General features: G+C 36.6%; 1 protein-coding gene across 2 annotated transcripts; it reads left to right on the plus strand.

The window, feature by feature from the left end:
* Positions 1-1,747: 1,747 nt before the first annotated feature.
* LOC136847820 (zinc finger protein 846-like) lies at positions 1,748-26,122 on the plus strand. 2 transcript variants are annotated; one of them, XM_067119751.1, is made up of 6 exons: positions 1,748-1,873; positions 3,870-3,921; positions 6,205-6,443; positions 8,997-11,956; positions 15,142-15,377; positions 18,209-26,122. In XM_067119751.1, the coding sequence occupies exons 4-6, from the start codon at positions 11,914-11,916 to the stop codon at positions 19,064-19,066; spliced, it is 1,137 nt and encodes a 378-aa protein (XP_066975852.1). In that variant the 5' UTR covers positions 1,748-1,873; positions 3,870-3,921; positions 6,205-6,443; positions 8,997-11,913; the 3' UTR covers positions 19,067-26,122. The 2 variants fall into 2 exon arrangements, with proteins under 2 accessions (XP_066975852.1, XP_066975853.1); XM_067119752.1 differs by lacking the exons at positions 1,748-1,873; positions 3,870-3,921; positions 6,205-6,443; positions 8,997-11,956 and adding an exon at positions 12,707-12,986.
* Positions 26,123-26,540: the final 418 nt, after the last annotated feature.

A 26,540-nucleotide genomic window follows, 5' to 3' on the forward strand; every position in this document is an offset into this window, starting at 1 on the left:
TCTTTGAAAGCACCATTCAGCTTTTGCAACTGGGTAATTGGTTGCAGCCTTGATCAGATTATTTATTCTGGAATCTCCAATTATCGAACTCTGTCGAATCTTAATTTCGAACTCCATGATGGTTATTAGCCCCATTATATAAAGTACTGGGCTATTTTTACCACAGTTGTGCCAGGAACTACGTTATTAGAAATCACCTTAAAAATCTTACAAATGTTGCTTTAGAACGTAAAATCTATCTCTTATTTTTAGGTGCTATGGCCTGCAATTAAGAGAGAAGTAATGTTAAGATTTGGAAATCTACGAACAACAAAAAATGAATAAGAAATAAAGAAGCTTCTATGAAGTTAACATGAAAAAAAACAGGTGACAGATTTTTTTAAGTTTAGATGGAATCGTATCAAACTTGACATTTAGAAAAAGAATTGATTTTTCAAAAATAGTAAAAATGGTATCCTACCTATCAGTTGTTTTCCTGGTTTTCATGAACCCGTCGTTATTGGCAATGAAAACAGATCTCTGCTAAGAAAGTAAATTATACAATGCTTCATAAAAATACATACTCTATCTGTTATACGGACCTATACGCCTTGGTGTATTCATTCAATAAAATTAGAAAGCTGTACACATTTACTACTATCTAGTGAAAGGGTACATTTACTTCTTCCAGATAAGACTGACATGTATATATGCAGAATCTTCAACTGAAATAAACATGGGTATGATTAAGTCATTTACAAGTATGTAGCCTACAGTATATACATATAACGCATATACATGTATCTATCTATCTATCTATCTATATCTATCTATCTTATCTATCTATATCTATCTATTCATCTGTCTATCTATTCATATATATATATATATATATATATATATATTATATATATATATATAGATTATGTATATATATATATATATATATATATATATATATATATATATATATATATATATATATATATATATATATATTATATAGTATTAGATGATTGCAGGCAAAACTGCATGAAGACAAATATAAAATATTTCCGGGAAAATTAATAGTAAATCTACAAAGAGCTTGAAAAACAGTTGTTATATGTCATAAGAAGAGCAAAGTAATTCAGTCCCCTATTTTATGATTTCATTTAGACTCCAAAGTAGCAACTGATTTTCGATAAAGCACCAGGCCTAAATGAAGGATTTTTTTTTTTTTTTTTTGCCTTCCATTAGTTTGGTGCTGACCCACAACCTAGTATTGCCATCCTGACCAGCATATCAAAGTATATAATATATAAAGCGTGTTTCCAAGAGGCTTCTCTTCCCAATCCAACCAGTTGGTACCCGATGCCTTAGGTTATTTTAAATTAAGGAAGGTCAGGTTAGTCTATATCCGTGTGACTGCCACTGCAACACTTTGAGGTGAAGGTTGGAGGGCAATGATCATAGGGACGGTGGAGGGGTAAAATTCTAACAATTTAGTGCGTGAATATTCTGGCATCCAATTTCACAATTAACCCCAACATCGCAGTCGAGGTTTGGTAATGAAGTTATTGAATTGAACTGGATGAAGAAAATGCAACGTCAGGACAAAACAACTTCTGAAGGAAAAATATAGTATATTAAATAGTTTTTTAATAACTGATTGACCATTTGACAAAAAATATAAACTAATAACTTATTCCTTTTCTATTCGAAAGGATAATTAGCTGAGCTTACTATTGGTCCAACCCGACGTTCTTTTCTTGAGCGAAGAAGATATCATTTTCTCTTGCAGTCACTGTTTACATTTTGTGGTGCCAAGTCAGTTGCCAAAAAAGAGTTTTGGTCGCCTTCAGATCATTGCGTGATATCGAATGAGACTTCATGGCAATTGACGTACGCGTAGGTAATTATTTTGGGCTTATATTGGCCAAAATTCGTGGTGGGGCACCATAAATTAGCCTCGGGGTTAGAGACCATACTAGCGAAGGTCATCTGACTCCTTTTTGCTGTGGGTTACTTACTAATCCGAGCCCTATTTGCCTAACTATTATAGAATAGCTAAAGGTATTATTTTATTGAAATAGTGTGCAAAAAGATGGTTTAGCCTCTCTAGGCTAGTTTGTAAGCGTTTTTCTCAGTTTTTGGCAAAGGTGATATCTATATCTTTTCTTTATAGGATAGCCTGCTAGATTAGGCTATCCATTAAAAGACTATCCAATATTTAACATTAACGGTGTAATCACAGTGGGAAACCATGATGTTAGTTTGGGGAAGATTAAAAACAAATTCAGGACAAGAATGCCCAGTTACCTAACCTAACCTGTGGTTGGGTGCCAGGCCTTAGTTTTTGATCTGAAGCAAACCTGTCCACCCTGACTTGATGCTGTGGTTTCCAGTTGGGTTCCTCCATCATTGTCCGATGGTTTGGAAGGCAAACTAAGCATTTACATTGGAGCTGCATATCAAACTTGTTAGTCACAAGAAAAATTATTGGGCAAACTAGGGGGTAGAGTTATGGCAACACAATGGAGATTTTTCCAGAAAAGAGCAAAAAAGGCCACTTTTTGGTCTCGTGTGGTTGAAGTGACCTCAGGATTAGGCTAGTAGTGATAGGGATTTTTTGCCTTGGCCCATCTGTCAACATTCTTGACCATAGTAATTCATTTCAGTGGGTACGACTCCAAAAATGGGAATTTTTTTTTTTTTTAAATGTGTAGCTGGAAATAAAGCAATAGTGGTGTTATGAATGTTATCCCATCATTCCACATTCTTTTTCATTGCTTAAGAATGTAGATGAGTGGGTCTAAGTTTCCATTCACACACATCGTCCTATTTTGGCTGCATTCACCATAGAGCCAGTGAGAAACTACCAGGGTTATCCAAGAACTGGAGTGACAAAACCTTGAGTGATCACATTGTGAAGTGGACTGAATAATAGGAAAGGCCTAGATGGCCAGATTTTCTCAGGGTTTCTGGAAGGTGTCCTCCAGAGCAGCCTAGGGGTCCAGAACAGGAGGGCACAACACAGAGAGCCTGTTTAGCTATGAGTTAGACAGGTTGATCACCAGTGTTCTTCAAGTTTGAAAGGTATCTTGGCCATGCAGGGATGTAGGTCCCACTTTGTCATCACTACCTGCATGATGGCTGTGCTGGTATGCCAGATCATTCCTCCTTTTCAAAGTATACCTGGTTGACAATTCAGTGGTCTGCATCTACATTACCTTCTGGCAGAGGTAAAGTGAAACCATTCCCCCTGCTTCTTGATGCATGCCATTACAGTTATGTTGTCACTCAAAAGCACTTAAGTGACTCGTCACACAATCCTGGAATGTTTGTAGGGCTAACATCACTGCACTCATTTCCAAGATATTAATGTGCAGATGAAAGTTGTTCTCTGTCTACACACCTGAAGTGAAGTGGAGAGCCTCTACATCAGCTTCCAATAGCCACTATCCCTTTTAAGAATTTAAAGAAGATTCATTTTTTTTTTAAACTTGATCTGCTGTGAACACACAATAACAACATTTATACAATAGCTGACTTTTTTTTACTGAGAACTTCGGTAGGTGTGACACGCTGAAACACCTGTGATCTCCAGGTAATGATGACCAGAAAAGGTTTTGTGGCATTTTTTTTTTTTATTGTTCTCCGTTTTGAGATAGCTCTTTAACCGTGATGGAAAGATATAGTATAGGTTTTAAAATAAATGTTTGTAGATGAGTACTGTACATTTTTTTCATTGTTTCAGAAAGATGTTGATTGATAAACAGCACTGTATGTGAATTAGCCGTCAGATATGATTCACTTGTTTTATATGCTCTTTAACTTTGGTTCATGTCATTTATTATTGTATTTCCTTTAATCAAATGCTTCATGACAAATTCTGTTTTACTTTTCAGTTTCCTTGGGCGCTGTGAAAGAAGATAACTAGAAGTAACAAAGATGAAGCCAGTGAGTGCAATTTGAGTATTTATGATAAAATGAATATTCAGTTCTATACTATAAATGTATTGAAGTTAATAGTTCTCAGATTGGTGATATGATTAAAAAGGGAAATTAGTTTTCATGAATGGCAGTTCTTACTGTCATACTGTGTGTTATTGCTCAGAACTAGCTATTGTTTTACAGTCACCTTGAGAGAGCAGATGCTTTATGCTTTCCCCTGATATTGATGACTTGATCCTTAAATATGATGACAGTTACGGAAAGTATGTGGTACTCCTTGATGGACTTGTTCATGACTGTTTATGCAACACAGAATCTGGCTTAAGACACAAGGTGAAAAATGCACAAAGAACACTATCACAAGGCATATCCTGACACACAATAACACCTATTTGCAAGTACAGCTGAGAACACAAGGTAGGCCAATACAGGTCAGGTGATACCTGTTTGGTTGGTCAGGAGCAGCCGAAGCGCGAGATGTGCTGGAATACTGTACTCCATTTATGAAAGCAGAGGTTCTTATTCCTAGGAAAAAAATAAATGAATTTAAAATTTGGCTTATCATTAAGGAGAGTACATCAAATTCATAGTACTTATAACGTATGGTTTTCACTGTTCTTGGCTGGCACCAGCATCTTCTGATCATGGTTCTGCAACTGGTTCGTTTAGTTTCAGTTGCTTGTTATCTACATCTTTTGGTCAATCACTGGGCTGTGTTAATTCATCTCTGCCTCATTCCCCTGGAAGGGTCCCTTCTTCTACCAGTACCTGATGGATCCATAGGGTCTTGCTCCTTTGGAGCCCTTGCAAGCTGATTTGTAGAAGCACTTTCAGGAAATCATTGGGCTTACTTGTGAGTAAAATTATCTTTGGTAATCTTTCACAGCAACTCCATCTAAATTGATCTCATTGATTCAACTCGTTTTGGGAGTGATGCAGCAAGTTAACAATCTGATCTCAAGACCAGTAAGTTCTCTCGCTCCGGTCATGTGATAGCTGCTCAGCATGCTTGTAGCTACTTAAGCTCCTCAAGGACAGAAATACCTAGGTTGACATAAGGCTGGGATGAATAAGTGAGTGGCTTGCACTACTTTCCCCCTTCCCCTTCCTACTCAAGAATCAGAGCCAACAGCATCTTATTTTAAAACATTGACTAGTAGACGTAACTCTTCTGCCTCCTTTTTAACAAGGAGTGGCACTTGCAGTAATATTAGTTGTCTGCTGACTTACACCTCCATTACTTAACAGGGAGAAACAGGGTTCCCCTGAATTTTTCTGTAGAGTCGGTGTTTAATAGAATTTTAACTGTGCCACAGGGTACTATCTGCCCTTGCATCTTAATTCAAACTCTTAAGTTTCAAGAGTTTTTACCACACTCATTATCATGACTGGGAAAGTAAAACTTTCAATTGGTGAAGGAACATGTCAGTCAAATTCCACAAGATGACCTCCCAAGTAAGATTCCTCTTTGAAAAAAGATGGTTAAATTTTGTAGTAACAGATAGATTTTTCATAAGTAACTTGCATTTTCATAGATATACAAACCTGAAGTCTTTTGTCATAATCCCCTTCAAACCAAGTTCCTTCTGTCCTTGATGCCCTTTACCCCTATCCTACCTGCCGCTAATGAATGACATTGTTAACTAGCATCAGTGACCGATTCCAGGAGGCAATTGAAAAGATATTTCTACATAAAGTTTTCTGGCTTGTAAGTTTAGGAAAAATGCAAATAACTTTACAATAATTAGTGTGGTATGAAAATGTCTCCCTGGTTTTTCAGATCTATGAATGAGGTTTCTATCCAAGAGTTGTCAGTGAATCTTGCAGGTCCAAATAAATCATCTAATTTTGTGGTACTTATCAGTTTGACTCTTCCCAGGTAAATTTTGATATGGTATAATTATTAGAAACAGATTTTTGGTGAAACAAATCAAATATATTGAAAACTATTTTTTTTTAATACAAACCTGTTGCTTATACAAGGTAATACAAAGTTTCTGCCCTTCAGCCCTGTTGATTTTTAACAGCTAGCCAGACTGCTGTGTATGAAAGTTCAGCAGTTAACTGTTTAAGACTAAGGAATTTGTATGTAAAATGGTAGGGCTACAGCTGCTCATCTCTCATATGATGATAATGAAATGTCTTGGACATCTGAAGACCATGAATATGGGCTAATTATAAGTACTATAATGGGTTTGTATAATAAAATTCATTATGTTGAAAAATTACATACTTGAGTAAAATATGACCTTAACATAAGAATTTCTTAGGAACAATATTAATTTTCAGATTTCTTTAAGACGGTATTGTGAAATGGACTGTCACAAGTATGCAGTGTTTTAGCAGCCCCAGGAACCACAATAATTTTAGCTCCACCAATAGTCCGAGGAGGTTTGGGAGAACATCCCCAGAGTATTGCATTGCCATCTTCCAGCATTGCTGTCCAGAGTTTACCACAGCCAACTCCTGTCATACTTCCTTTAGCAACCACAAAACTTAACTCTTGCTCTACTTTGGTATCAAAATCCGTGAGTACTCCTCTGTCAATTTCCAGTTCCACTTTTCATTCAAAATGTAAGTTACGAAATTTTAAAGTAGTTTAACAAGATCACTGAGAACCATTTCTTGATCTTATGGAGAGCACGAGTAGGATTTGTTTTTAAATGTACAGTAAATTGGAAATAGTATGTAGTTTGGCAGCTAGATGGGAAAAGAGAATGTACAAAACATTGAAGGCAGAGAGTAATGCAGCTGACAGTACAAGAAATGTTGCCAAGAACCTTCATGTTGACTACAGTGTGCTATTTAATGTACACAGTGCAGGCAGTAACCTCATAGGAAGCCAAAGACTAAAATGTTGATATCATTTGGAAGGCACTGGGTAATTGTGTTTAGTTCATTAGTGTTTATAGTTTTGAAAACAGAAAGTAATTTTTGCTATAAAATTTTTTTTTCTTGCTAAATAATATAGGCAGCCAGCACACCCCGTGTAATCCACGAAACAGAGCTAGTGTTTAAAGTGTGTGAAATCTGAAAAAATCCTGTATTGTGTCAATATTTCTCCAGTATTTTGCCCCAATCAAAAAAAAGGGGGAACTATGGTTTTTTCCCTATATTCATGTGTTTCTGTCAGTCTGTCCATCAGCTTGTCTGTCATGTTTACATGTCATCACATCTCCTGCATGGTGGAAAGGATTTCAGTCAAACTATGTATAAATTTCCTCGCGTACATGTGCATGAATGGAGATTGTTCATTACGATTTTTAGTTGTCTTTGCTGCCCACCTACCTTGCTATTGCAGTTCCTATATGGCTGAAGGGATTTTTGTCAGATTTAGTAAAAATTTAGACTAATCATCTGATGTTATCGTGAAGGGAGATGTACAGTGTGCTTGTCTCTGTCTGCCTGTCTCTCAGGTCATGGCCACACTTGACTTGTTATTGAAGTCTTACAGTCTTACAAAGTCTTAGGGATTTAAATCAGACTTTTTGTGTACCTCTGCAAAGGCTTTAACCCCTTCGCCACTGGCCTGTTGCACTGCCGATAACGCTTGCATACCGCATGAGACCCCCATCGACCGCAAGTATATCAGTCATCATTTGCTCCCACTAAACTTTCTGTTATTCATATTTTTCATTTATATTCTTATGTGAAACATTGTGTATATATCAGTGAATATTATATATATATATATATATATATATATATATATATATATATATATATATATATATATATATATATATATATATATATATATATATATATATATATATATAATATCGAAAAAAGAGGAATATGTAGTGGAAAAACGTAGTTAAAATAGAAACTTCTTTATAAAAGATCCTTGGACCCTATGTTGAATCATGACCAATACATATATAAACGGGGCATTTTTATTCACCCCCTATCATCAGTTAGCTCTGAAAAACATACATCTCATCACGAGTGACAGCCTCCACAGAAGTCCATTTACCTTCCGCTTTCCTGTTGACTGAAAATATCGGGCCCGAGCATTCATCCATTCACACAGTCTGTCAATAAACATCATCACAAAAAGAAACAAATGCATCTCGTGGGCAGGTGAAGTCTGGTGTGCAAACAGATTCCATTGTCACCGTGGAATCCGGGGTGGGTCTGGGAACGCACGTCACAAAATGGATCTGTTAAGAACCGCCAACCTTCATCGACAATGGGTTCAATGTCTTCTAAATACTCGGTGTCGCTGTCATCCTCCAAGCAACTATCACCACTATCACTATAATCATCTGACAGATCTGGCAGGTATTCAGACCAGAATCTGAAATACTATCATCCGACATCATGATACTGAAATAAAAAAACCCTGTAAAATAATTGCAATCAAAAGGGAAAAAAGTTTAGCATTCGAATCCAAATGGTTTACTCACAAGATCGTGACAATGTTTTATACACAACGGCTTGAGACGCACTGGCATGTGCTGCTGACGATACCCTTATAATATCCCATATGAATATGACGTCCGATGACCATCGACACTCATTGGCTAGAATGAATAGTGGGTGGAGCTTCTGCACCTCTCTCGACACAATACTCGCTTCTGAAACCCATCAAGCTGAGAAACAGCTTTTAACGTAGGAGGGATGAAGACGTATAGGTGTACGTCATGGATCTTTTATTACTGTATTGGAAAAGACTTATGTGTACGTCCCGGTGGCGAAGGGGGTTTAATGATGTCTACTTCAATATTTTATTAATCAGGTTGTTTGTAGAGAAGTGGGATTGGGTAGCCATGTATTGCTTTTGCTGTGGGTAGAGACATGTGCTGTGTTGCTTTAGCTGTACTCTCAGTGTGCTTGTTTTATTCATCACAGCCCATCAGCCCAACATTCATGATCTTTGAGAGTCTCCAGACTCAACAGTTTTCTTTTAGCATATTGTATACAGATAGCTAAGTAGTGAATGTATATTTTTATTTAAGTATCTGTTGCTATTCATGTATTTTTATCTTTTTTTTTTGCCTATAAATAGCCATGTAGGGTTAAGTAAATAAATGTGATGAATAGTTCATGAACTATGCCCAGCACTGTACTTATTTCAGATTTGTGAAGCACAGCAGACACTGCCAAGTGGAAAGTCAGATCAAGCAAAGGGCTAGTTTTTCTGAAAGAGAGGATAAAAGGCATGGGACTGAAGAGATCAAATGTGAAAAATATCCTTCCCAAAGGCTCTCAAGTAGATGCACAGACTTTAATAATAATTAGCCCTCCAGCACCTACATTCTTGTCAAGTACACCATCACCTGCAATCTCACAATCATCTTCATTAATTCCCAAAGATGCCATAAAAATTGAAAGTGACGAAAAGTGTAAAATTAGTTTACAAAAACTGGAAATTTTGTTGGTAGTGGTGATAATGTTCTTCGAAAATATGTGAGAAAGAAGTATAAATATAAAAACTGAAGATGATACTAGTGGTATTGTAAATAAAGATATTAAGAGAAGAAAAGGAAAGCACCTACTAAAGGTGATAGGAAAATAAAAGGTAACAAAGACAGTTCCTTTTACAGGATTGTGGCTGGTAGTGGAACGAAGATACCAGTAGTAGTTTTCATGATGTTTGTCTTGATGAAAAACTGGCTCCTCCTCAGGGTACAAAAAGACCCTCAAGGACATGGTACTACAATCTAATGAGCTTTACCCTTCAGAGCAAGATATTCCTCACCATCCACCTCCACCTTACCCCAGTTTATTATGAACATTCCATTTCACCTTCTGAAGTCAAAGTTAAAAACAACAGACTGATGAAGAAAAGTGTGTTTATAGATAAGCTCCCCTGGTGAAAGTTCTCCTCACTAAAGCCCCAGCAAATCTGTGTGAAGGAAAGAGATCCTTCCACCCCACCTCAGTTTACTAACTTTTTGAACCTAATAACTCATCCTGCAATATATCTGTAATTATCAAACATACAACACAGTGCCTTTAAAATCATTTATAGGCTCTACAAAACCAGAGTGTTCTGTTTATACTTCCAAATTCTGTTACTAATCACTCAAGTACTTTGTCTCAAAATTATACTATTGAGAGTGGGGAGGCATTCTCCTGCCAGATTCTTCTAAATGTTGTTCCTATGTTAGAACATCTGAGTGTTCCTGTCTCCATTTAAAACCTACCTCTGTTAGTTCTAGTTTTTCCAAGGTCTGTCACTCCACATTGGATCCCCCTCATATTTCTTTCACCTCATTCAGTGAAATATCAGACAACACTTTCATCATCTCATCTGCCTTCTCTTACTCAGAAATTATTGCACTTCATCTGTCTATTCTCAGTCCCTTTCATCAACTCATTCTCAAAACATTCAACCACACTTAGCTCTGTCACTGGTTTCCTGTTTCAACAAATACTCATGTCCAGCTGTCTTCACCATCTCCCCATAGTGAGATGCAAAGTGCAGTAAGAAAAGTTAGCACCAGTGGAGAAGACAGGACCTCCTCTTTTGTCGTCTGTCCCATTGATGTCTGGACAGTTCTACTTCCCAGTCATGCAGTCAGTCAATACAGGAGTGTTCTCATCCATATGTTTCTAAATCGGCATCATACCCAGTTTCCCCAAGTGCAACTCCTTTGTCATATTCATCACAAGGTTCATATCATGTAGCCTCCTCAACAGACTTCACCATACTCTAGCTCATTGCTCAGTAGCTCCATTCAGTCAGTCTCCACAGATGAACTCATACAGCAGCATTCACTCCCACCTCAGCCCAGCTCATATACTGCAACCGTCACACTCCTCACTTTATGATGTTTCTCCACAAGCATCTATATACACAGTCTCCACAGCAAAACTTTTATAGTCCTCCACAGCCATCATCATCATCATATTCCCATTCACACCAGCTAAATATATCCTTCCCATAAGCAACGACTCCTTCAGTTTCAACTTTACATTCTGGGGTTAGGTTACAGAATCCTCAGTCTTTACGCACCATTTTCCAAATCCCCAGCGATCACGGTGACTCATCACATCAGCCTGGTTATTGTCAGTCACCTAACAGTACACCAGTCATTTCACGGCAAGCTGCTAGTGACTTTGAAAAGGATTGTCAGTCACCACTTCTTCCCTCCATATTCATTTCCACATCTGTCATCCTCATCTCAGTATCCATCTGCAAATACCAACATGCTGCTGATAGTTCTGACCACCATTCTAATACAGAATCACAGCATGTGGCTGGTAAAGTTTGCTCAGAGCAGCATCCTGTAATGGTGACAAAGTTTAGTTCTGTTGATTTATCCGCAGAAAGGTCTTTGAGTCCTCCATCATACGAGGGCACATTTCAAAATGCATTGTCTTTTTCAGCTACTAGTCATTTCATCATCAAGTTCCATAACCAGTTACATTCCCAGCAGCCTCCAACTCCAGAGGATTATTCTTTATCATCATACTTCTAGATGTGGACAGAATCTTTCAAATATTTTAGTAGATCACAAGAGTAACATGGGAGCTCCCCCGGCATATCCTACATCCACATCTTCGACTGTGCCCCTTCCACCATTACGTTATGTATCTGATACCCAATCAACACCTGGGACTCATCATCTGAATTATTCATTTACTCCAGATATTTGTAATGACTCTCAAGACTATAGTCCTTTAGAACAATCGGGAAGTTTTTTTCCAAATACTCCTCCCATGTTACCTCTCCCAGCTGCACCACCACCTGTGGAAAATCAGTTTAATCTTCCAAGTGCAAATACTCTCAGGTCAAAGTAACACTCAGAGTGCCTCATATTCAACTTCCTTCTCAAGTGCCACATATTATAAGGAGCAAAGAATCTCATGGAAATCGAGCCTTACAAAAACAACTGATCAGCAAGACATGCCAGGGCATCACACCTTGGGTTGGATTCAACATAGACAGTTGGAAAAGTGGTAATGGTGAAAATTCCAAGGTACATGACTTAATCGAGAAAGCTGAAGTTGTGGTTTATACCTCATCAGAGCAAAATAAAGTGTAATATGAAGAGGAAGGAACTAGCAAAAGATATTCTTAATCATTCAGGTAAGTTAACATGTAATTGTCTTGTTTTAATACGAACATATTTTACTTGTGCTTATATTTGCTGAAGGTTAAGAAAAAGATCTTTCAGAATCAAGTATTTGTAAACTTTGTAATTGTAAAGTGATTTATTACTACTCTATTGTAGCTTAAATGACTAGTAGATTGAGTTATAAAGACTCTCTTAGGCTTCCAAGTTATTTTTTTAAAATGAACTACCTCTTCATTCACAAACTTTACTTGCACGCCAGCAGCAGTTCAACAGGTTGAAAAAAAACTTACTCCCCCACCCCTCACCAGGGGACCGATAAGTACAAACAATTGTAGTTGGTCAGTCTACTTCTGTTGCTGGTTTCAGTAGGAGTTCATCAGGTGTTTAATTGGTTTTCTGTTGGGTGGTTCTTTTATTTTTTAATATTCATTCAGTATGATCCTGTAACATGAGGGTTGCTGCAATAGGCATTATTCCAGTTTTATTGACCTCCAAAATATGTTTTGCTGAGGGAAAGGTTATGATTGCATAACTATATAAATCATAGTTGAACGAAATGCGTTGCTAATTGATGCGAAAGGAGAGGGCTTGTTAGGTTGTAGAAACAACTAGAGGATAATACTAGTAAGACTTGAGTAAAAGGGGTGCATGTCTTGTCTACTTCCCCATTTAGTAATTGGTTGGGTTCTCTGCTGCTTCTCTTCAATGTGTTACAGGCAGTCTTCGCTTATTGGTGGCATTGGTCAACAGTGATCTGGTTTCATGGCGCTTGGCTAATGACGTCGTTAACCCGATTTTCGGCGATGGTAAGCGGTTTATCTGAGTCAGTAAACGGCTTATCGGCATCAGTAAGTGGTTTATCAGCACTGATAAGCAGTTAATGGCGCCAATAAGCAGTTTATTGGCGACTACGATGTTGTAAATGCCATTTATTGCCATAATTAGTGGCGATTTTCAGTTAGTGGCGCTCGGCCAGGAATGGAACCCTTGCTGTTAACCAGGGACTGCCCGTACTCCAGATAAGCTTCCCATCAATTCAGGGTATTAGGTTTGATAGGATAGAGTAATTTTTTATCGTTATTATCATTAGTGTTTTATTTTCTGCGCTACCCTCTCAAGAGTTTTGGTAAATTTGGGCTGTTTCCCACGTTGGAGGAAGGGTAAGCGCCCCCGCTTTTTCTTGCCTTGTCCTATCTTACTTCCTCACGGCATGGAGTGACGGGGAATCAGGACATGTCAGAAAGTGGTGCAGATCTGTGCCCTTCCTCTGTCTGGTCTGGTAGGGCGCCATGCCAATTCTAGCACCAGAATTCATTCTCTGATAGGATCGCTCCGGTAAGAATAAGAGGAGTCTCCCGATGTTTTTCCTCTTTAATTTTACCATATGGGATAAGCTTGGTAGCAGTGATGCTTTGTCACCTTTTGGTAGTATTTAAGCGAGTTCAAGCTGCCTTGTCAAGGAAAATTACATTTTGCTTTGATCAGTTTCGCTTCAGTCTCCTGTAGATAAGGATCGCTCACAATTTAAGGCTAGTATAGGTATCAGGCTTTAGTGAGAAGCCTAGACTGCCTACAGCTTTCCCATGTATTGTGGATTTTTTTGGCCAGGGCGATAATGCGCCTCATAGTTTGATGCACCAGTAGCGTGCGTCTAGTGCAAATTTGCGCATTTTGCCACAATGCCGCATTCTTGTACATGCATGTCTTTCGTTTACCCGCAATAGGACCCGTACACCTATTGCTTGCATGCTATGGCTTGTACGCTTATCGTATGCATGCCCATGAATCATGCGTCTACAGCTTGTATGCCTCATGTATGCACCTATAGCTTGTGCTCCAATCACGTGCACGCCCATGGCTTGTGTGCCTATCACGTGTACGTTTATGGCTTGTACTATGCCTCTCGCGTGACTGTCTCTTGCGCACCTAGGGCTTTTGCTTATCGTGTGCGCTTATATGCCTGTGCGCTTATTGCCTGTACACTTATCACTTATGTGCTTATCGCTTGCACGTCTACCGGTTGCACTCTTATCGCATGTGCTCCTATCGCCTGTGGACATGCCTCCTGCTCAACTGTCACTTGCCTATAGAGAATCTTGGCATGCGCTATCATTTCAGCTTCCATTCAGGTAGGCAGGTGGTTGCCGTTAGTAGTCTCAACATTGTTTTGGGGATTTCAGCTCCTTTTCCAGTTGTGGGAGTTTCTATCGATAAGCAGTTGGTTACTGTTTCGTTTTTTCCAATTCCCCTGTGGTTTAAGTGATTTGGAAACCAGAGCTTTCGAAAAGCAGGAATGTAATGTCCTATTCATTAAGTCCTTGGTTAAGGACTTTCATGCTAATTTCCATCCTTAATGGAAAGTAAGCCACTGGACATTTGAGTAAAAATCTTATCCTTAGATAAGATATTGAAGTCACTCAGTGGCATGGTATCTTGTATTTACTTTGGTTTATCTTCATGGTGCGGAGATTAAATACGATTACTGCAGAGCATTAACTCCCCTGGTTTGTGCAATGGATATTATGTCCTTTATTGATAGGAAGCCTTTTTTGGTCTACTGCCTTTTAAACCTGGTTGTGGTTTTTGGGAAGCTTGGAGGTACTCGGTGTTGAGTGTTAGAGGTATACCTTTTTATACATATGTACTTGTTAGTTATCCATCATGGCTCTGCAGGGTTTTGGCACAGTAACCCTACCCCTCCTTCTGCTGAAGGGGGCATCCTTCAAAGAGACCTTAACTGTCTCTGTGATGAGGATCTCGTACCTAAGTGACAATCTTCCTAAGGTGGCATTGATAGCCTATGGATTGAATTCACTAGTTAAAACAAACACTTGTTTTGTACAAAATATTTTGTTACTAAGTAGCCTTTAAAGGATTGGCTGATTTCTACTTTGCCCACCTCCTTTTTCAAATGTGGGAATCAGCTATATAATGGAGAGGTAAGTTTCATTTAAAAGTATAAAGGGTAAATAAGACCAGATCACTTAACACTTCAAAGCTATTGTTCAAGTCTCAGTCAGCAGGGGAATAGACGGACTAAAGTTGATAATATTCTTATTTTCTTTATTTATTATTTACTGTTTGACTGTGATAATCAGTATCTCATTTTTGGTTGTTTGATGGATGTGAACATTTCTTTTCCCACCACTGGATTTTCCAAGGAAAGTAATTTTCTGAGGTTATATTTTAATTTCAGTATCTAGATCAAGTCGAGATACATTACTAAAGGAAAAATTCTGGATTGAGGAGGATGAACCGATATCTGAGGAGATTTTAAACTCGTCTTACAATAATTATTTTATGGAAGAGCATCATCTCACTGATAAGGTGTTGAACCAGTATGAAACACCTAACACCCATGTACCAGAAGTGGGTATTTCTTCCTGCGATGGTAAACCCAAACTAAGGAAAAATATGGATATGTTATGCCAGGTAAGGTTTTTAACCGTGACACTGAATATGGCATTTTAAGTTAGTCGTAAATTATTGATATGTACTGTCAGATTTAAGGGCTCTTTATTTAAATCTTATCCAAAAACATTAGGAAACAGAAAAGTTAATAGCTCTTTGTGGTATTGACAATTCAGTACATAGAACTCATCAGTTAAGCCAGTTGCCTACTTAAAACCAGATGTCTTTTTATTGATGCTAATATGAAAGTCAGATTCACTCATCCATATAATGAAAATTCATATGCAACTACTCTTAAGAAGGTAGGCTAATCATATTAATTTTGACTATTTAGTCTGTGTAATGCATTTTCTATTCAAATGAAAACATTATTTCATGAACTCCTTTATAGGTCATAAGTACAAGAAATAGAACCATTATTCCCTAAGTATCTGAACTAAAATCTTAAATCCTCATCATATTGTTTTTGTTTTTATTGCTGTTGATGGATTAATTTTTCAGTGAAGTTTTTTGTTATTCTTATATGTATATATATATAGCTCAATGTAAATAGCATTATGTGTCATTTCGTTAGTTTGGTTCATTATTATTGTGTATGGAGTGGTTGTGACCACCACCAGCACTATATGTACATGCTTTCTGTGTTCTCATAATGTTACATGAAATTTTTGAAAAAGTTAGAAACAGAACACTTCTGATGTAATTTTTGTTCAATTTGATCAATTATTTTCACAAGAAATAGTCTTAGGTGCTACACTGTCATTTTACAGCCTATACGGAACAAAAACATTAACTGTATTAAGGAATTTTGGTACAGTATTAACTTCCACAGAAGTAAATCATGATTTGTATTTATGAGGGTGGTTGCAAATAAAAGCCGTCAGTCACTGAAAACTGCCAACAACCTAATAGTTTGTGTGGTTGGTCTCAATATGCAAGGTAGGTTTATTTCAAATGTAACATAATGTGAATCATTTTAGAAGGGCATTATTATTCACATTTTCTCCACAATTTATTCATAATCACTGACTTACCAGTCTGTTGGCTTACCTGATGGCTTGAGAAAAATATGGACTAGAAATATAGTATGTACAACTATATATTTGGTAAGCCAATTGAAGTTCATTCCTTTGATATTTCTCAACACAAACAGTTCATATTACATGTAGTATACCTGTACATCTTCAGTGCTTACTTTCATTTGAACATTTGTAATTGTCTTCATAAATTACTAGCTTGATGACAGTTGTTGGCTTTTAGCCTGATCACAGTACAAGATTGTACAGTACAAATCATCTTGTAACTGTTTTAGTGCTGTATCATTATCAACACTGATGTATATTTTAGTGTCATCAATAAATTTGTTCATTTTGCTAACCACCCCATTTATCTAAAACAATAAAAAATGAAAGAAGCACCTAACCAGAGACCCACTAGCTTTGAGTTTTTGCCAGCCAAAGGATGTCCCCCTAATGACAGCTTTGTTTTCTGATACTAAACCATCATCAGTGATATCTGTATTCCTTACTTATGCCATTGATATTTCACTTTGTAAAATACCTTTAATATTGCACCTTGTAAAATACATTTTATGAATGTAAATAGTGTATATTCACACAAACAGAATGAAAGGCTGGTAGGCAATTCAGTATCCATGGTTTTGGAAGTTATGTTCCTCTGACTGCTGTTCACTGACTCAGCTGGTATTAATGTATATCAAAAGTGCATGGAGATGGTGTTGGTACTCTTGAGACATCAGTCATTATTGATTTATTGATTTTAGTGAGACTGATTTGAGTAGACATAGGAAATGGACATGCTCTGTCAATTGCGTTTCCTCTGTTTCCTTTCTCCTCACTAGTTTTATCTTTATGGCAACAGTATATGAAAATTATTCATTTTTATTGGCACTTATCACTTGCCTTTTGGGCTTCCTATGGTTAAGTGCTTTTCATCCACAGTTTCTGATATTTTTCTTTGAAGATGGAAAGTAGTTTCATTCACATAAATGCTAAACAATAGTGCAAAGCATTTGCAAACTGCATTCAATTTGATTCTTTGAGCATTGATAGTTTTCCTTTTTTATTTGGGCAGTACACATTCAAATGGCCATACTCTAACCACTTGTCACATTTTGAGTTGGAATATCTACACTAATTTTTTATCTGGACCTCAGTTAGTATGGTCAGGGAGGAATTTGGTTAGGAAAGTCAACACGATGGCATTGTTTGTTTCCTTCAGTTTGAGTAGGTACACTCTCTGTGCTACATGTGGCTGGAAAGGTTGTACATGCAAAAAAGCCTTTAACCCTCTACCTGGTTCTTAGTTTAGGTCTGTATGATTACACAATAATTTTGAGTGTTTTGCCACTTCTTTCCCTTAGTAAGAGCTGTGAATTGTTTTATTACATAAATAAATGTAGTACAGTAGTGCTGTATTCCTGCAGCAAGACTTTGTTTTTCTCTCCAAGACTTTTGCCTACAGCATAAAGCATCTATTGGGGGTTTTGGAACTTATCACTCTGTGTATGACAGAGGAGCACTACACTATTATTCAATACTCTTGTTAACACTTAGTTTATAATTCATTATTAAAAATCCTTTCTTGAACTTAATAACGTTTAGTGAGTTTGATTCCTTTGGTTTTGTAAGTAAATCATTGAATGGTTTAATAAACGTAATTTTCATGCAAGTGATATTTTGAATAATGTTTGTTTAATTAAGGAAACAGTTACCAGCATGTACATTATTAAATTATGCTTGTAGGTTTTATTTATATGTATTTTTATATTTGAATATTATTTAAGTGACCTAAGTAAGAAATGATTTTCACATAATTATTCATTCCAACAGATCTGTGGAAAGATGTTGAAGGGTCGTAACAGTCTCAAGTATCACTTGAACAGGCATCACAATATTCAGCCCCATGCTTGCCCTTACTGCTCCAAGAGTTTCTCAAGTCGCAGTATTCTAATACAACACCTGTGGATTCATACAGGAGAGAAACCATATGTATGTGCTGTTTGTGATAAACCTTTCCGCACAAGAGTAGGACTTAAGAGGCACAAGAGCATGCACTCAGATGCCAGGCCTTTTGAGTGTTCTATGTGCACAAAAGCTTTCAAAACAAAACTGGTATTACAGCAGCATTTAAAATTACATTTGACAGGTTTGTTCACATGTCCAGTTTGTAACAAAACTTTTGAAAGACACAAATCATATGTGATGCACAAGGCATCACATCACCATAACACAAAAAGGTATCATTGCACACATTGTTTAAAGGGTTATCGTTTCCTCAGTCTTCTGAATCACCACATGCAGATTCATGTGAATGTTCGTAAGCATGTTTGTTCAGTATGCAGCAGAGGTTTTGTATGGCGAAGTGGTTTGGCAGCCCACATGAAAACACATTCAGCATCACGCCCCAAATGTGATATATGTGGTGCCCGTTTCCTTTCAGAGAAACGTTTGGAAACGCACTATAGGAGGCATAGTAATAAAAAGCCTCATTGCTGTGATGAATGTGGTCATAGTTTTGCTCATGCTTACAGGCTTGCTGCACATAAAGTAGTTCATCAAAGGAATAAGGAGTTGCCATGTTCAAAATGTAGTCTTGTTTTCAGTTCAGTGAAAAAACTGAAGAAACATTTAGCTACCCATAAAAAAGATGGTGTAATAGTTGACCAACCTGATCCAGCAACTTCCTAAGTTGTTTAGTCTTGTGGCTGAACCGTAACTTGTGCTGCATTTCATTTCATCCATTGTTAGAATTAGTCTTTGAACTAGCTATTTGATGTGGCTTCCATTTAGAGCAGCTATATTTTCTGCAATAGAGCATTTATCAACAAATAAGTTAAAAACTGTGCGAGTTGTGATATTTTAGTGCTTTCATATTACCAGGCATTTCATCTTCTAGCGTATTATTCATAGGTTTCAATGGACACAAGTAATTGTACAGTGATATATATTCTTTTATTCAGTAATTTATATGCTGTACTAGGACACTGGAAAATTTGGTATTTGCTGATCCAAGTTTGATATTGTCTACAATTTTTTTTCTAGTTTCATTTATATTTTATAACCACAGTAATTGGAATTAGATGTTTGACGCATCAAGTAGTCCAGCCTTGATTACATTTAATAATTTAATGGTTATTACCTGTTTTTGTTTTGTTTCAAAACTTGCTTGGAATTAGGTGCATATCATACAAAGATTAGAATTATTTTGTTAAACTTCCAGAATTCATATTTATTTCAAATGTTAAGTGTGTTTCAGTTAGACCATTTCTTAAGGTGCAACATAATTATATTCTGTTACATAGTCTGTACCATTTTTACTGTGAGGGATGTTCTGGAGGTTTTTTGGAAATTCAGTTTTCCAGTGTGTTATAAATCACCGCCACCAACAGAACATTTTGATAGTTGTAATTACGACCAAAGAAAAAACTACTTTTCCATAACAATAAGAAATGTAAATCCTACGTTGTTACAATCACTGTATTCATTGCTGAAAGATAATTTGAAGAAAGAATCCCTTAAATCAATTTGCAGTAATTACCTTTCGCACAAGAATTTATTGTAAGTAGCTTTGGTTAGATATCCCTCCACGTACATACCTGCCAAGAGCACCAATTTTCCCCGTAATTCTTAATAATGTGAAAAATTTTGTCTAAGTTTTTATTATGATGAAGAGTATGTGCTCAGTGATGACAAGGTGTTATTTTTGATTGGTTGGACACTGTGTTTCAAAGGTGAGAGTTATTTTTATGTGCTGTGTTGACCACTTCATATTTGTAGCATTTTTATGAAAATTTCTGTGGGATTTAGTCGCTTCTTTCAATGTTAAGTTGACAATGACCCGTACAATATATTACCCTCTTATTTTCTTATAGTGTTATACTGTACAGATACTACCTGGGATAGAGCAGTGTTAGGTGAGAATTGAGAAATCAGTGAAAGGATACACCAGGAAGTACCCCTACTCACAGACAGTTATGTAGAGGTGCTTATAAACTGATGGGGACTGCAAATTGATGGTCCCCATAAAGTAATCAACAACCACAGCAACATAATGGAACTGTGAAAGTAGAAGACCAGCTTAGTTTAGCCACAGATAATTTGGAAAATGAAGTTCTCACCCAAAATATCAATATAATGTTAAAAAAAAGCATGATTGAAGCACAGTTGCCCAGCAGTACACTATACCAAAACTGTTGCAAAAGTATTAACACAATGCATAGATACCATCATGATGGGCATAGCAAATTTAAACATTCAGTGGGAGTATGGCACACTTTCATTTGAAAGTAATCACAGTGGTATTGGCCCACACAACAGCAAAAACAAGGCTCAAGTGATAGAAGCTTTGTATCCCAGTGGGTGTACATGATGCTTAACACATATGAATGAACACTACAATCCAAGAGTTTTTCTTGTAATTTTACTTATTACTTAGAACTCGTGCCTTGGCAAGGTTTGACTGCACAGGTTACATGAACTTATAATTCGTACCTTGGCAAGGTTTGACTGCACAGGTTACATGATATTAACTTTCAAAATATTTTGTATGTGCAGTGACATTACTATACCCAGACTCCCTAACTATGTTTTTGAAATGCACAGGAAAGTTTTCTGTCTTGCCAGATTCTTTGGCACAATGCCCTTCAGGGGATACTGCCACTTGTCTCTAAACATTGGCCTTTCATACTTGGGGTATCTTAAGTTCTTTTTAGGTTGATAGGTTCTTTCTTTGGTTATTGCAAAACATTGACAGCCAGCTGTGTGGCAGACCCTTAAATGGGTGCATAGCCTATCCCTTTTCTATATGTGATTATCTTCAGAGAGAGGAACCAGTTCACTGACAAGCATTAGGTGATGATGGTTCTCCCTTATCTTTCAACTTCATCTAAATAAGAATTCACTGTGCCTTGTGAAAAGAACTAATTAATGCAGGGTGATAGGAGAACTACACCCTTAACATGGTCATTGCTGCAGGGTAAAAACATTGTTCATATTTTCTAGCTATTTTTCCTTGATGCATAGGTAAAAATATCATTCAGTTTTGCCATACCTTATTGCCAAGTTATTACTATGGGTCTTTGATCTGTTGCAACACAGGCAAGGCTAATGAAGAAATAGATTACTGGTTAGCTACATCAGCACACACTATTCACTTCCAGTCCAAGGCACCCACTCGAGAGAGCTTAGGCCTTACCAGTGGTCAACCTGAACTGGATAAAAATCCTGGAGCTTCATGGACCTCCTAACTAAAATGCATTTGGTGGTAGTAGTGTAGTCCCCAGGGGACATAAATATAGATTCAGCCTACATCTCTCAACTGCGCATAAGTAACTTTAGATAAAAATGACTGGACAATGTAGGGCCAGCACATTAAATAAAAAGGCAATGTAAAGACAAATTTAAAATAGTTTTGATCCCTTGATACAAACCTTATTTTTCTGAGTACGTGTATGTCCTCCTTCCAGCCCTTCCAATTGGTTTCTTACCAGCAGCTGGTTCTGCTAATACTAACAACAAATATTAGGGTTACTTTAATAAAATTAAAACTCATCAGTTCTTTACTCAGCTCTTGGTTAACACCACCTAACTACAGGTAGTATAACCAAGGCAAAATATTGGGTTTGTATTTAGGGGCCTGTCATATTAATCTCTCCCTTTTCCTATGTTCAGTGCTTACTATCAATTGCAAGACTGACTCAACACTTATATTAATTTGTTGTTTGGGTGATATATTGTTGTGAGTTGGGTGTGAAAATGTTATGGAAAAGTGGTAAAGGTAAATACTTATAAAAATGGTTTTATGTTATTAAGATTTTATTTATATTCAGATATACTTTTAATGTTTTGATTAGTGTTACTACTGTAACTTTACCAGAAATACTTATTTATTTCTTTTTTTTTTCTTGTTGGAAGCAGCATTAGTAATTTTATACCATTAACAAAGCCTATTCTTGTTATCACACGCAAATTCCAGAGGTGTCACTCCAGTTGGAGGAGAAAAAATATCCGTTGGCTCAGGAAGACTGGTGCATGTGCCTACCCTTGGATCTCTGGTAGTTATATGAATTATTCTAAGTGTGCCAGTCAAAAGAGTGTCTCATAGAATCCCATTTAGGGATAGTTCAGGATTAAAGTCACTCTTATGGATACCAAAATTGTGTTTACAAGACATATTTTTCCCTTAAGATCATGTAGGAAACCAATGTAATGATGTAGGTAAAGGCTTTTTTTAACATTATAAAATAAATAACTTCATAAACATGAATATTCAGTTTGAAAGTAGTGGTCAAGGAGGAGGCAGTAACAGGAGCTAGCCTAGTTAGTTTGTGGGTGGAAGAGGAGGAGGAGAAGGCTGCAGTGGTGGCTGATTCGTGGATATCAGACGCATGAACAATGAGAGGTGACTGTACTCAGATTCTTTGTCAATATCGTTTTCTCCAATTTTACTTTGCCATTATGTTATTGCCTGCTTTCCTTCTGCTGGGGTAGCATTAATTAACATTAAGATTTTCAGTGGAAACGTTATTTAGTGTTATGAACATGCCGTGCAGTTTACTTACCCAGACCAAAAGGTAGTTCAGAGGTTCCATAAGCACTTTAATTTATTTTCATTCACTGTTGTTATTTTGATTCAGTAGTGCTGTGCTTACATTGGTCTCTTTGATTCTTCATTTTGTTTTAACAATTTCGTAATGATTTCCTATTTCATACTGTTTGAAATTTAAGTTCCATGCCAAACTAGCATAAAATTTTTTGCTGCAGGTTACTGACCAGTGACCAGTTGATGCCTTCAGACTGATATTAATTACCATTTTATTTAGGATATTTGTGTAAGTGGGAAGAGTTAATTTCTTAGAAGTATTCAATGGTAAGTTTATTCTCTGCTTGTTTTCCTTGGTAAATTTTGTGATGGGGTTTAATGAGTTCATTAGTCTTGTTTTTACCTTTTATATTTTAGTGCATACCTAGATTTGTTTGTATCAGGTGAGGTCTCCTGTAGGACTATGTCATTTTTCTCATTTTTGTTTTTTATTAGTTAAGATCTAGTATCTTTACATTTACAAGCTTTGTTTTGTACTGTAGCTCTCTCAAACATGTTTAAAAAATTTCCATGTCAGAGAGATTTTCCTATACTATATGTATAAGCTACTTCTTCCAGTACTGGAGACTTACATACATTGTGGGCATATTTTTCTGCATGACTTTTCGTGTTCCCATTCAAGTCTTTTGTTTCTTTTTAGCTCTTACTGCTACTAGTGTATTGACGTGTCTGGTAAACAGTGCTGTATATATATCTAGACTGCAATGATTAATTTATATAAACTTTACCAAGGATTCTTTTTTGTTTACTAGAATTGCTTTCTTGATCAGGATTGTTCTTGTTCCTGTGAATTTTTGATAGGATGTGCTCTGTCACTGGTGAAGTTAGCTTTAATTTGGAGTTGAATCTATGGCTTTCTATTCCTCTGCAGCTCCCATGCTCAGCAAGCAATTGCAGTGATGATGATGTTGGAAAGTAGGCTCCTGTTGTGCCTTGCCACTAACCTCTTCCAGTACTTTGGCTATTTATTGGTTTCCACTTTTTTGAATGAATGACAACTTTTTCTCTTCTTGAACAATGCAGGACTTTTGTCTATCCACAGCAGCCAGACATATTCATATTAACAAGCACTATGCATGGTGTTTGAGCTTTTAATGGGCTGATAGCAGAGCCAAAGCATTTGGACTCTTGAAGTGGCCTCTTCATCAAGTGTTCCATTTAAGATTGAGATCTGTTAGAACTTTCCCAAGAAGATTCTTACTTTCAAAATAACCAGGAGGCCTCTTAGCCATTTTGTCCATTACTTTTTTTTTTTATGAGAGTCACAATTTCATCTTGCATCAAGGATAGTCCATCAGTGTTTTTCATCACTTTTCCTACAGACAGAACTCTAAACTCTATGATATATGCTCACAGAATCATCTGTTTTTGGAATGGGTAGGTCAGCATACATGATTTCAATTCTCATGCCTCTGGAAATCTCAAAGTTGACTTTGATCCAGCACCTCAAGTGCAGGAATGCTTTATTTCTTCTCTACCTCTACCTTCTTTCGCCCTTAAGGGCTTATAGGGTCAGTCTTTTCGTACTTTGTCTTCACGATTTGCCTTGGCAAGAGGTTGGGATCTCGCATGTATTGTTACATTCCTTCAGTCGTCAAACATGGTTCTTGTAGAACTCTAGACCCTCTGTTATCCTTGAAGCCTAGTGTTTCTGTACTTGTCCTTGCATAGGCGCTGCCTTGCTCTTTCATGTTCTTCTCAACTTGTTAGCAGTTCAGTGCATCCACCTAAGTTGCTACTAATGCTTTGTTAAAAATGATAGGTTTATGATTATGCTTTGTTAAAAGTGATGGGTTTGTGACTGAACTTTTTTTTATAGTTTTTCAACACAACTCCATTACCTTTACCCATGGCTGTATCATAGTTGAACCAGACAGAGAATGGTTCAGTTAATCACTAGTGATTTAAAGGACTACATGCACTAACCTAATTGAGTGACCAGATCTTTTAACTCGCAAAAAAGAATTACCTCTTGGATTTTTGTGAGAAGTATATATAGGCTTTGTTAAAATCCTGTTTTATAGAAAATGAGTATTTTGCTTTAATATGGAAAATTTTGTAAATAAATTAACACACAAGGTGCAGCGCGTCGCTAAAATCGACACTTTATATGCTGCGTAAGGACGACGTCGATATTATAGACGCTTTATTTTCAAATATCGCTGTAAATTTAGTCCCTCCCCTTAGCTCTGCCTCAGTGACGTCAACAGTCTCACCAGCCATTCAGCTCACTATTGAACATAAAGATGCCAGATTTCTAATCATAGGTATAAAATAGCAAAATTGTAAACCTTCGTCAGCCACATTGGGGACCAGGGAGGTTTTATATCCTTAGTTGAGCAGCGGTCAAGATTTTTATAAATTTTTATTTTGTGAATTTTGGAGATATTGGCTTTTGATGATGATGCTTATTCATTTTCATTATGTAGTGATATCGAGATAGATAATTATAATGGCAGTGACAACAGTAATATTGGTTTTAAAGTTGGTGTGCATAGGATAGTTAACATACACATATACACCCATTCAGCCAATTAATAACTCTTTTATATTTTCTGTACTTTTATAGGTTTCTTGAATAGCTAAGGAGTAACACTGTCATGAAAAAATTTTAAATTGTCTCATAAAATACTGCACGAAGCATTCCAAAGCTAAAAAGTGACTTTTGAAAAAATGTTTTCTTTCCAAAAATTTTTCTTTTTAAATATAAGGTTTTAAGTATTTTATTTTTGATTATTAATCTGTGACACAAGGCAATTACAACCATGTATAACAATAGGTGTTAAGCTAAAAAGTGAGCGAGAAAATATTGGTTCTATTACTGAAGTTTCAAATGCATAATACTGCCGTCGTCCTTAAGTAGCATCTCTTGGGTTAATGAATGAAGATACTTCTGTTCAGTTATTTTCAAGTTCATGTTGGCTGGCTAAGAATGATTTTTTGTAATACAGAACTTAATTTTGTACTCACATTTTCCTATACCTTATGGATATATATTGTCTCTAATAGCTTCCACTATTATTCTGTGATATTAAATTATAAGAGATTTAGTGTTGTAGACATCAAATGGTCATACATTCCTAGTCATTTTGTTAATTATTTTTGTGAAGTAATTGTTAATAAATTATACTTGGAAAATAAAATTTTACTTTTATTAGTGCACCTTTAGGTTACCAAATGCCCGTTCAGAACTAGGCTAGTTAAATGTTATGGTGTGCCCATACTATGCATAGCAGTTTGTGCCCAAATATCCTTATGGAATGGAAATTTAAGAAGCTAAGTATACTTAGGTGATTAAAAACAACTGATTTGGTAATAAAAATATGTAAATTCCAGCTCCCAAAAGTGGGTACTGTCTACAGTGTATCTTGCATTGGTCTTCCCACTTTCGGGTCTTGTCCAATTTTCATATTTTAATTGAAAATAATCGTTCAGGCAAGCCCTTTGAGTCCAAGAATGTTTCCAGGGGTCATGCTAAACTACTTTATTAATGGATTTCTTAATAAGTTGTTGTTCCTGCATGAACAAAAACCTTTTCTTATATGGATATGCCTTTCTGTG

Source organism: Macrobrachium rosenbergii, chromosome 17 (genome assembly GCF_040412425.1).
Source record: "Macrobrachium rosenbergii isolate ZJJX-2024 chromosome 17, ASM4041242v1, whole genome shotgun sequence".
Lineage (NCBI taxonomy): Eukaryota > Metazoa > Arthropoda > Malacostraca > Decapoda > Palaemonidae > Macrobrachium > Macrobrachium rosenbergii.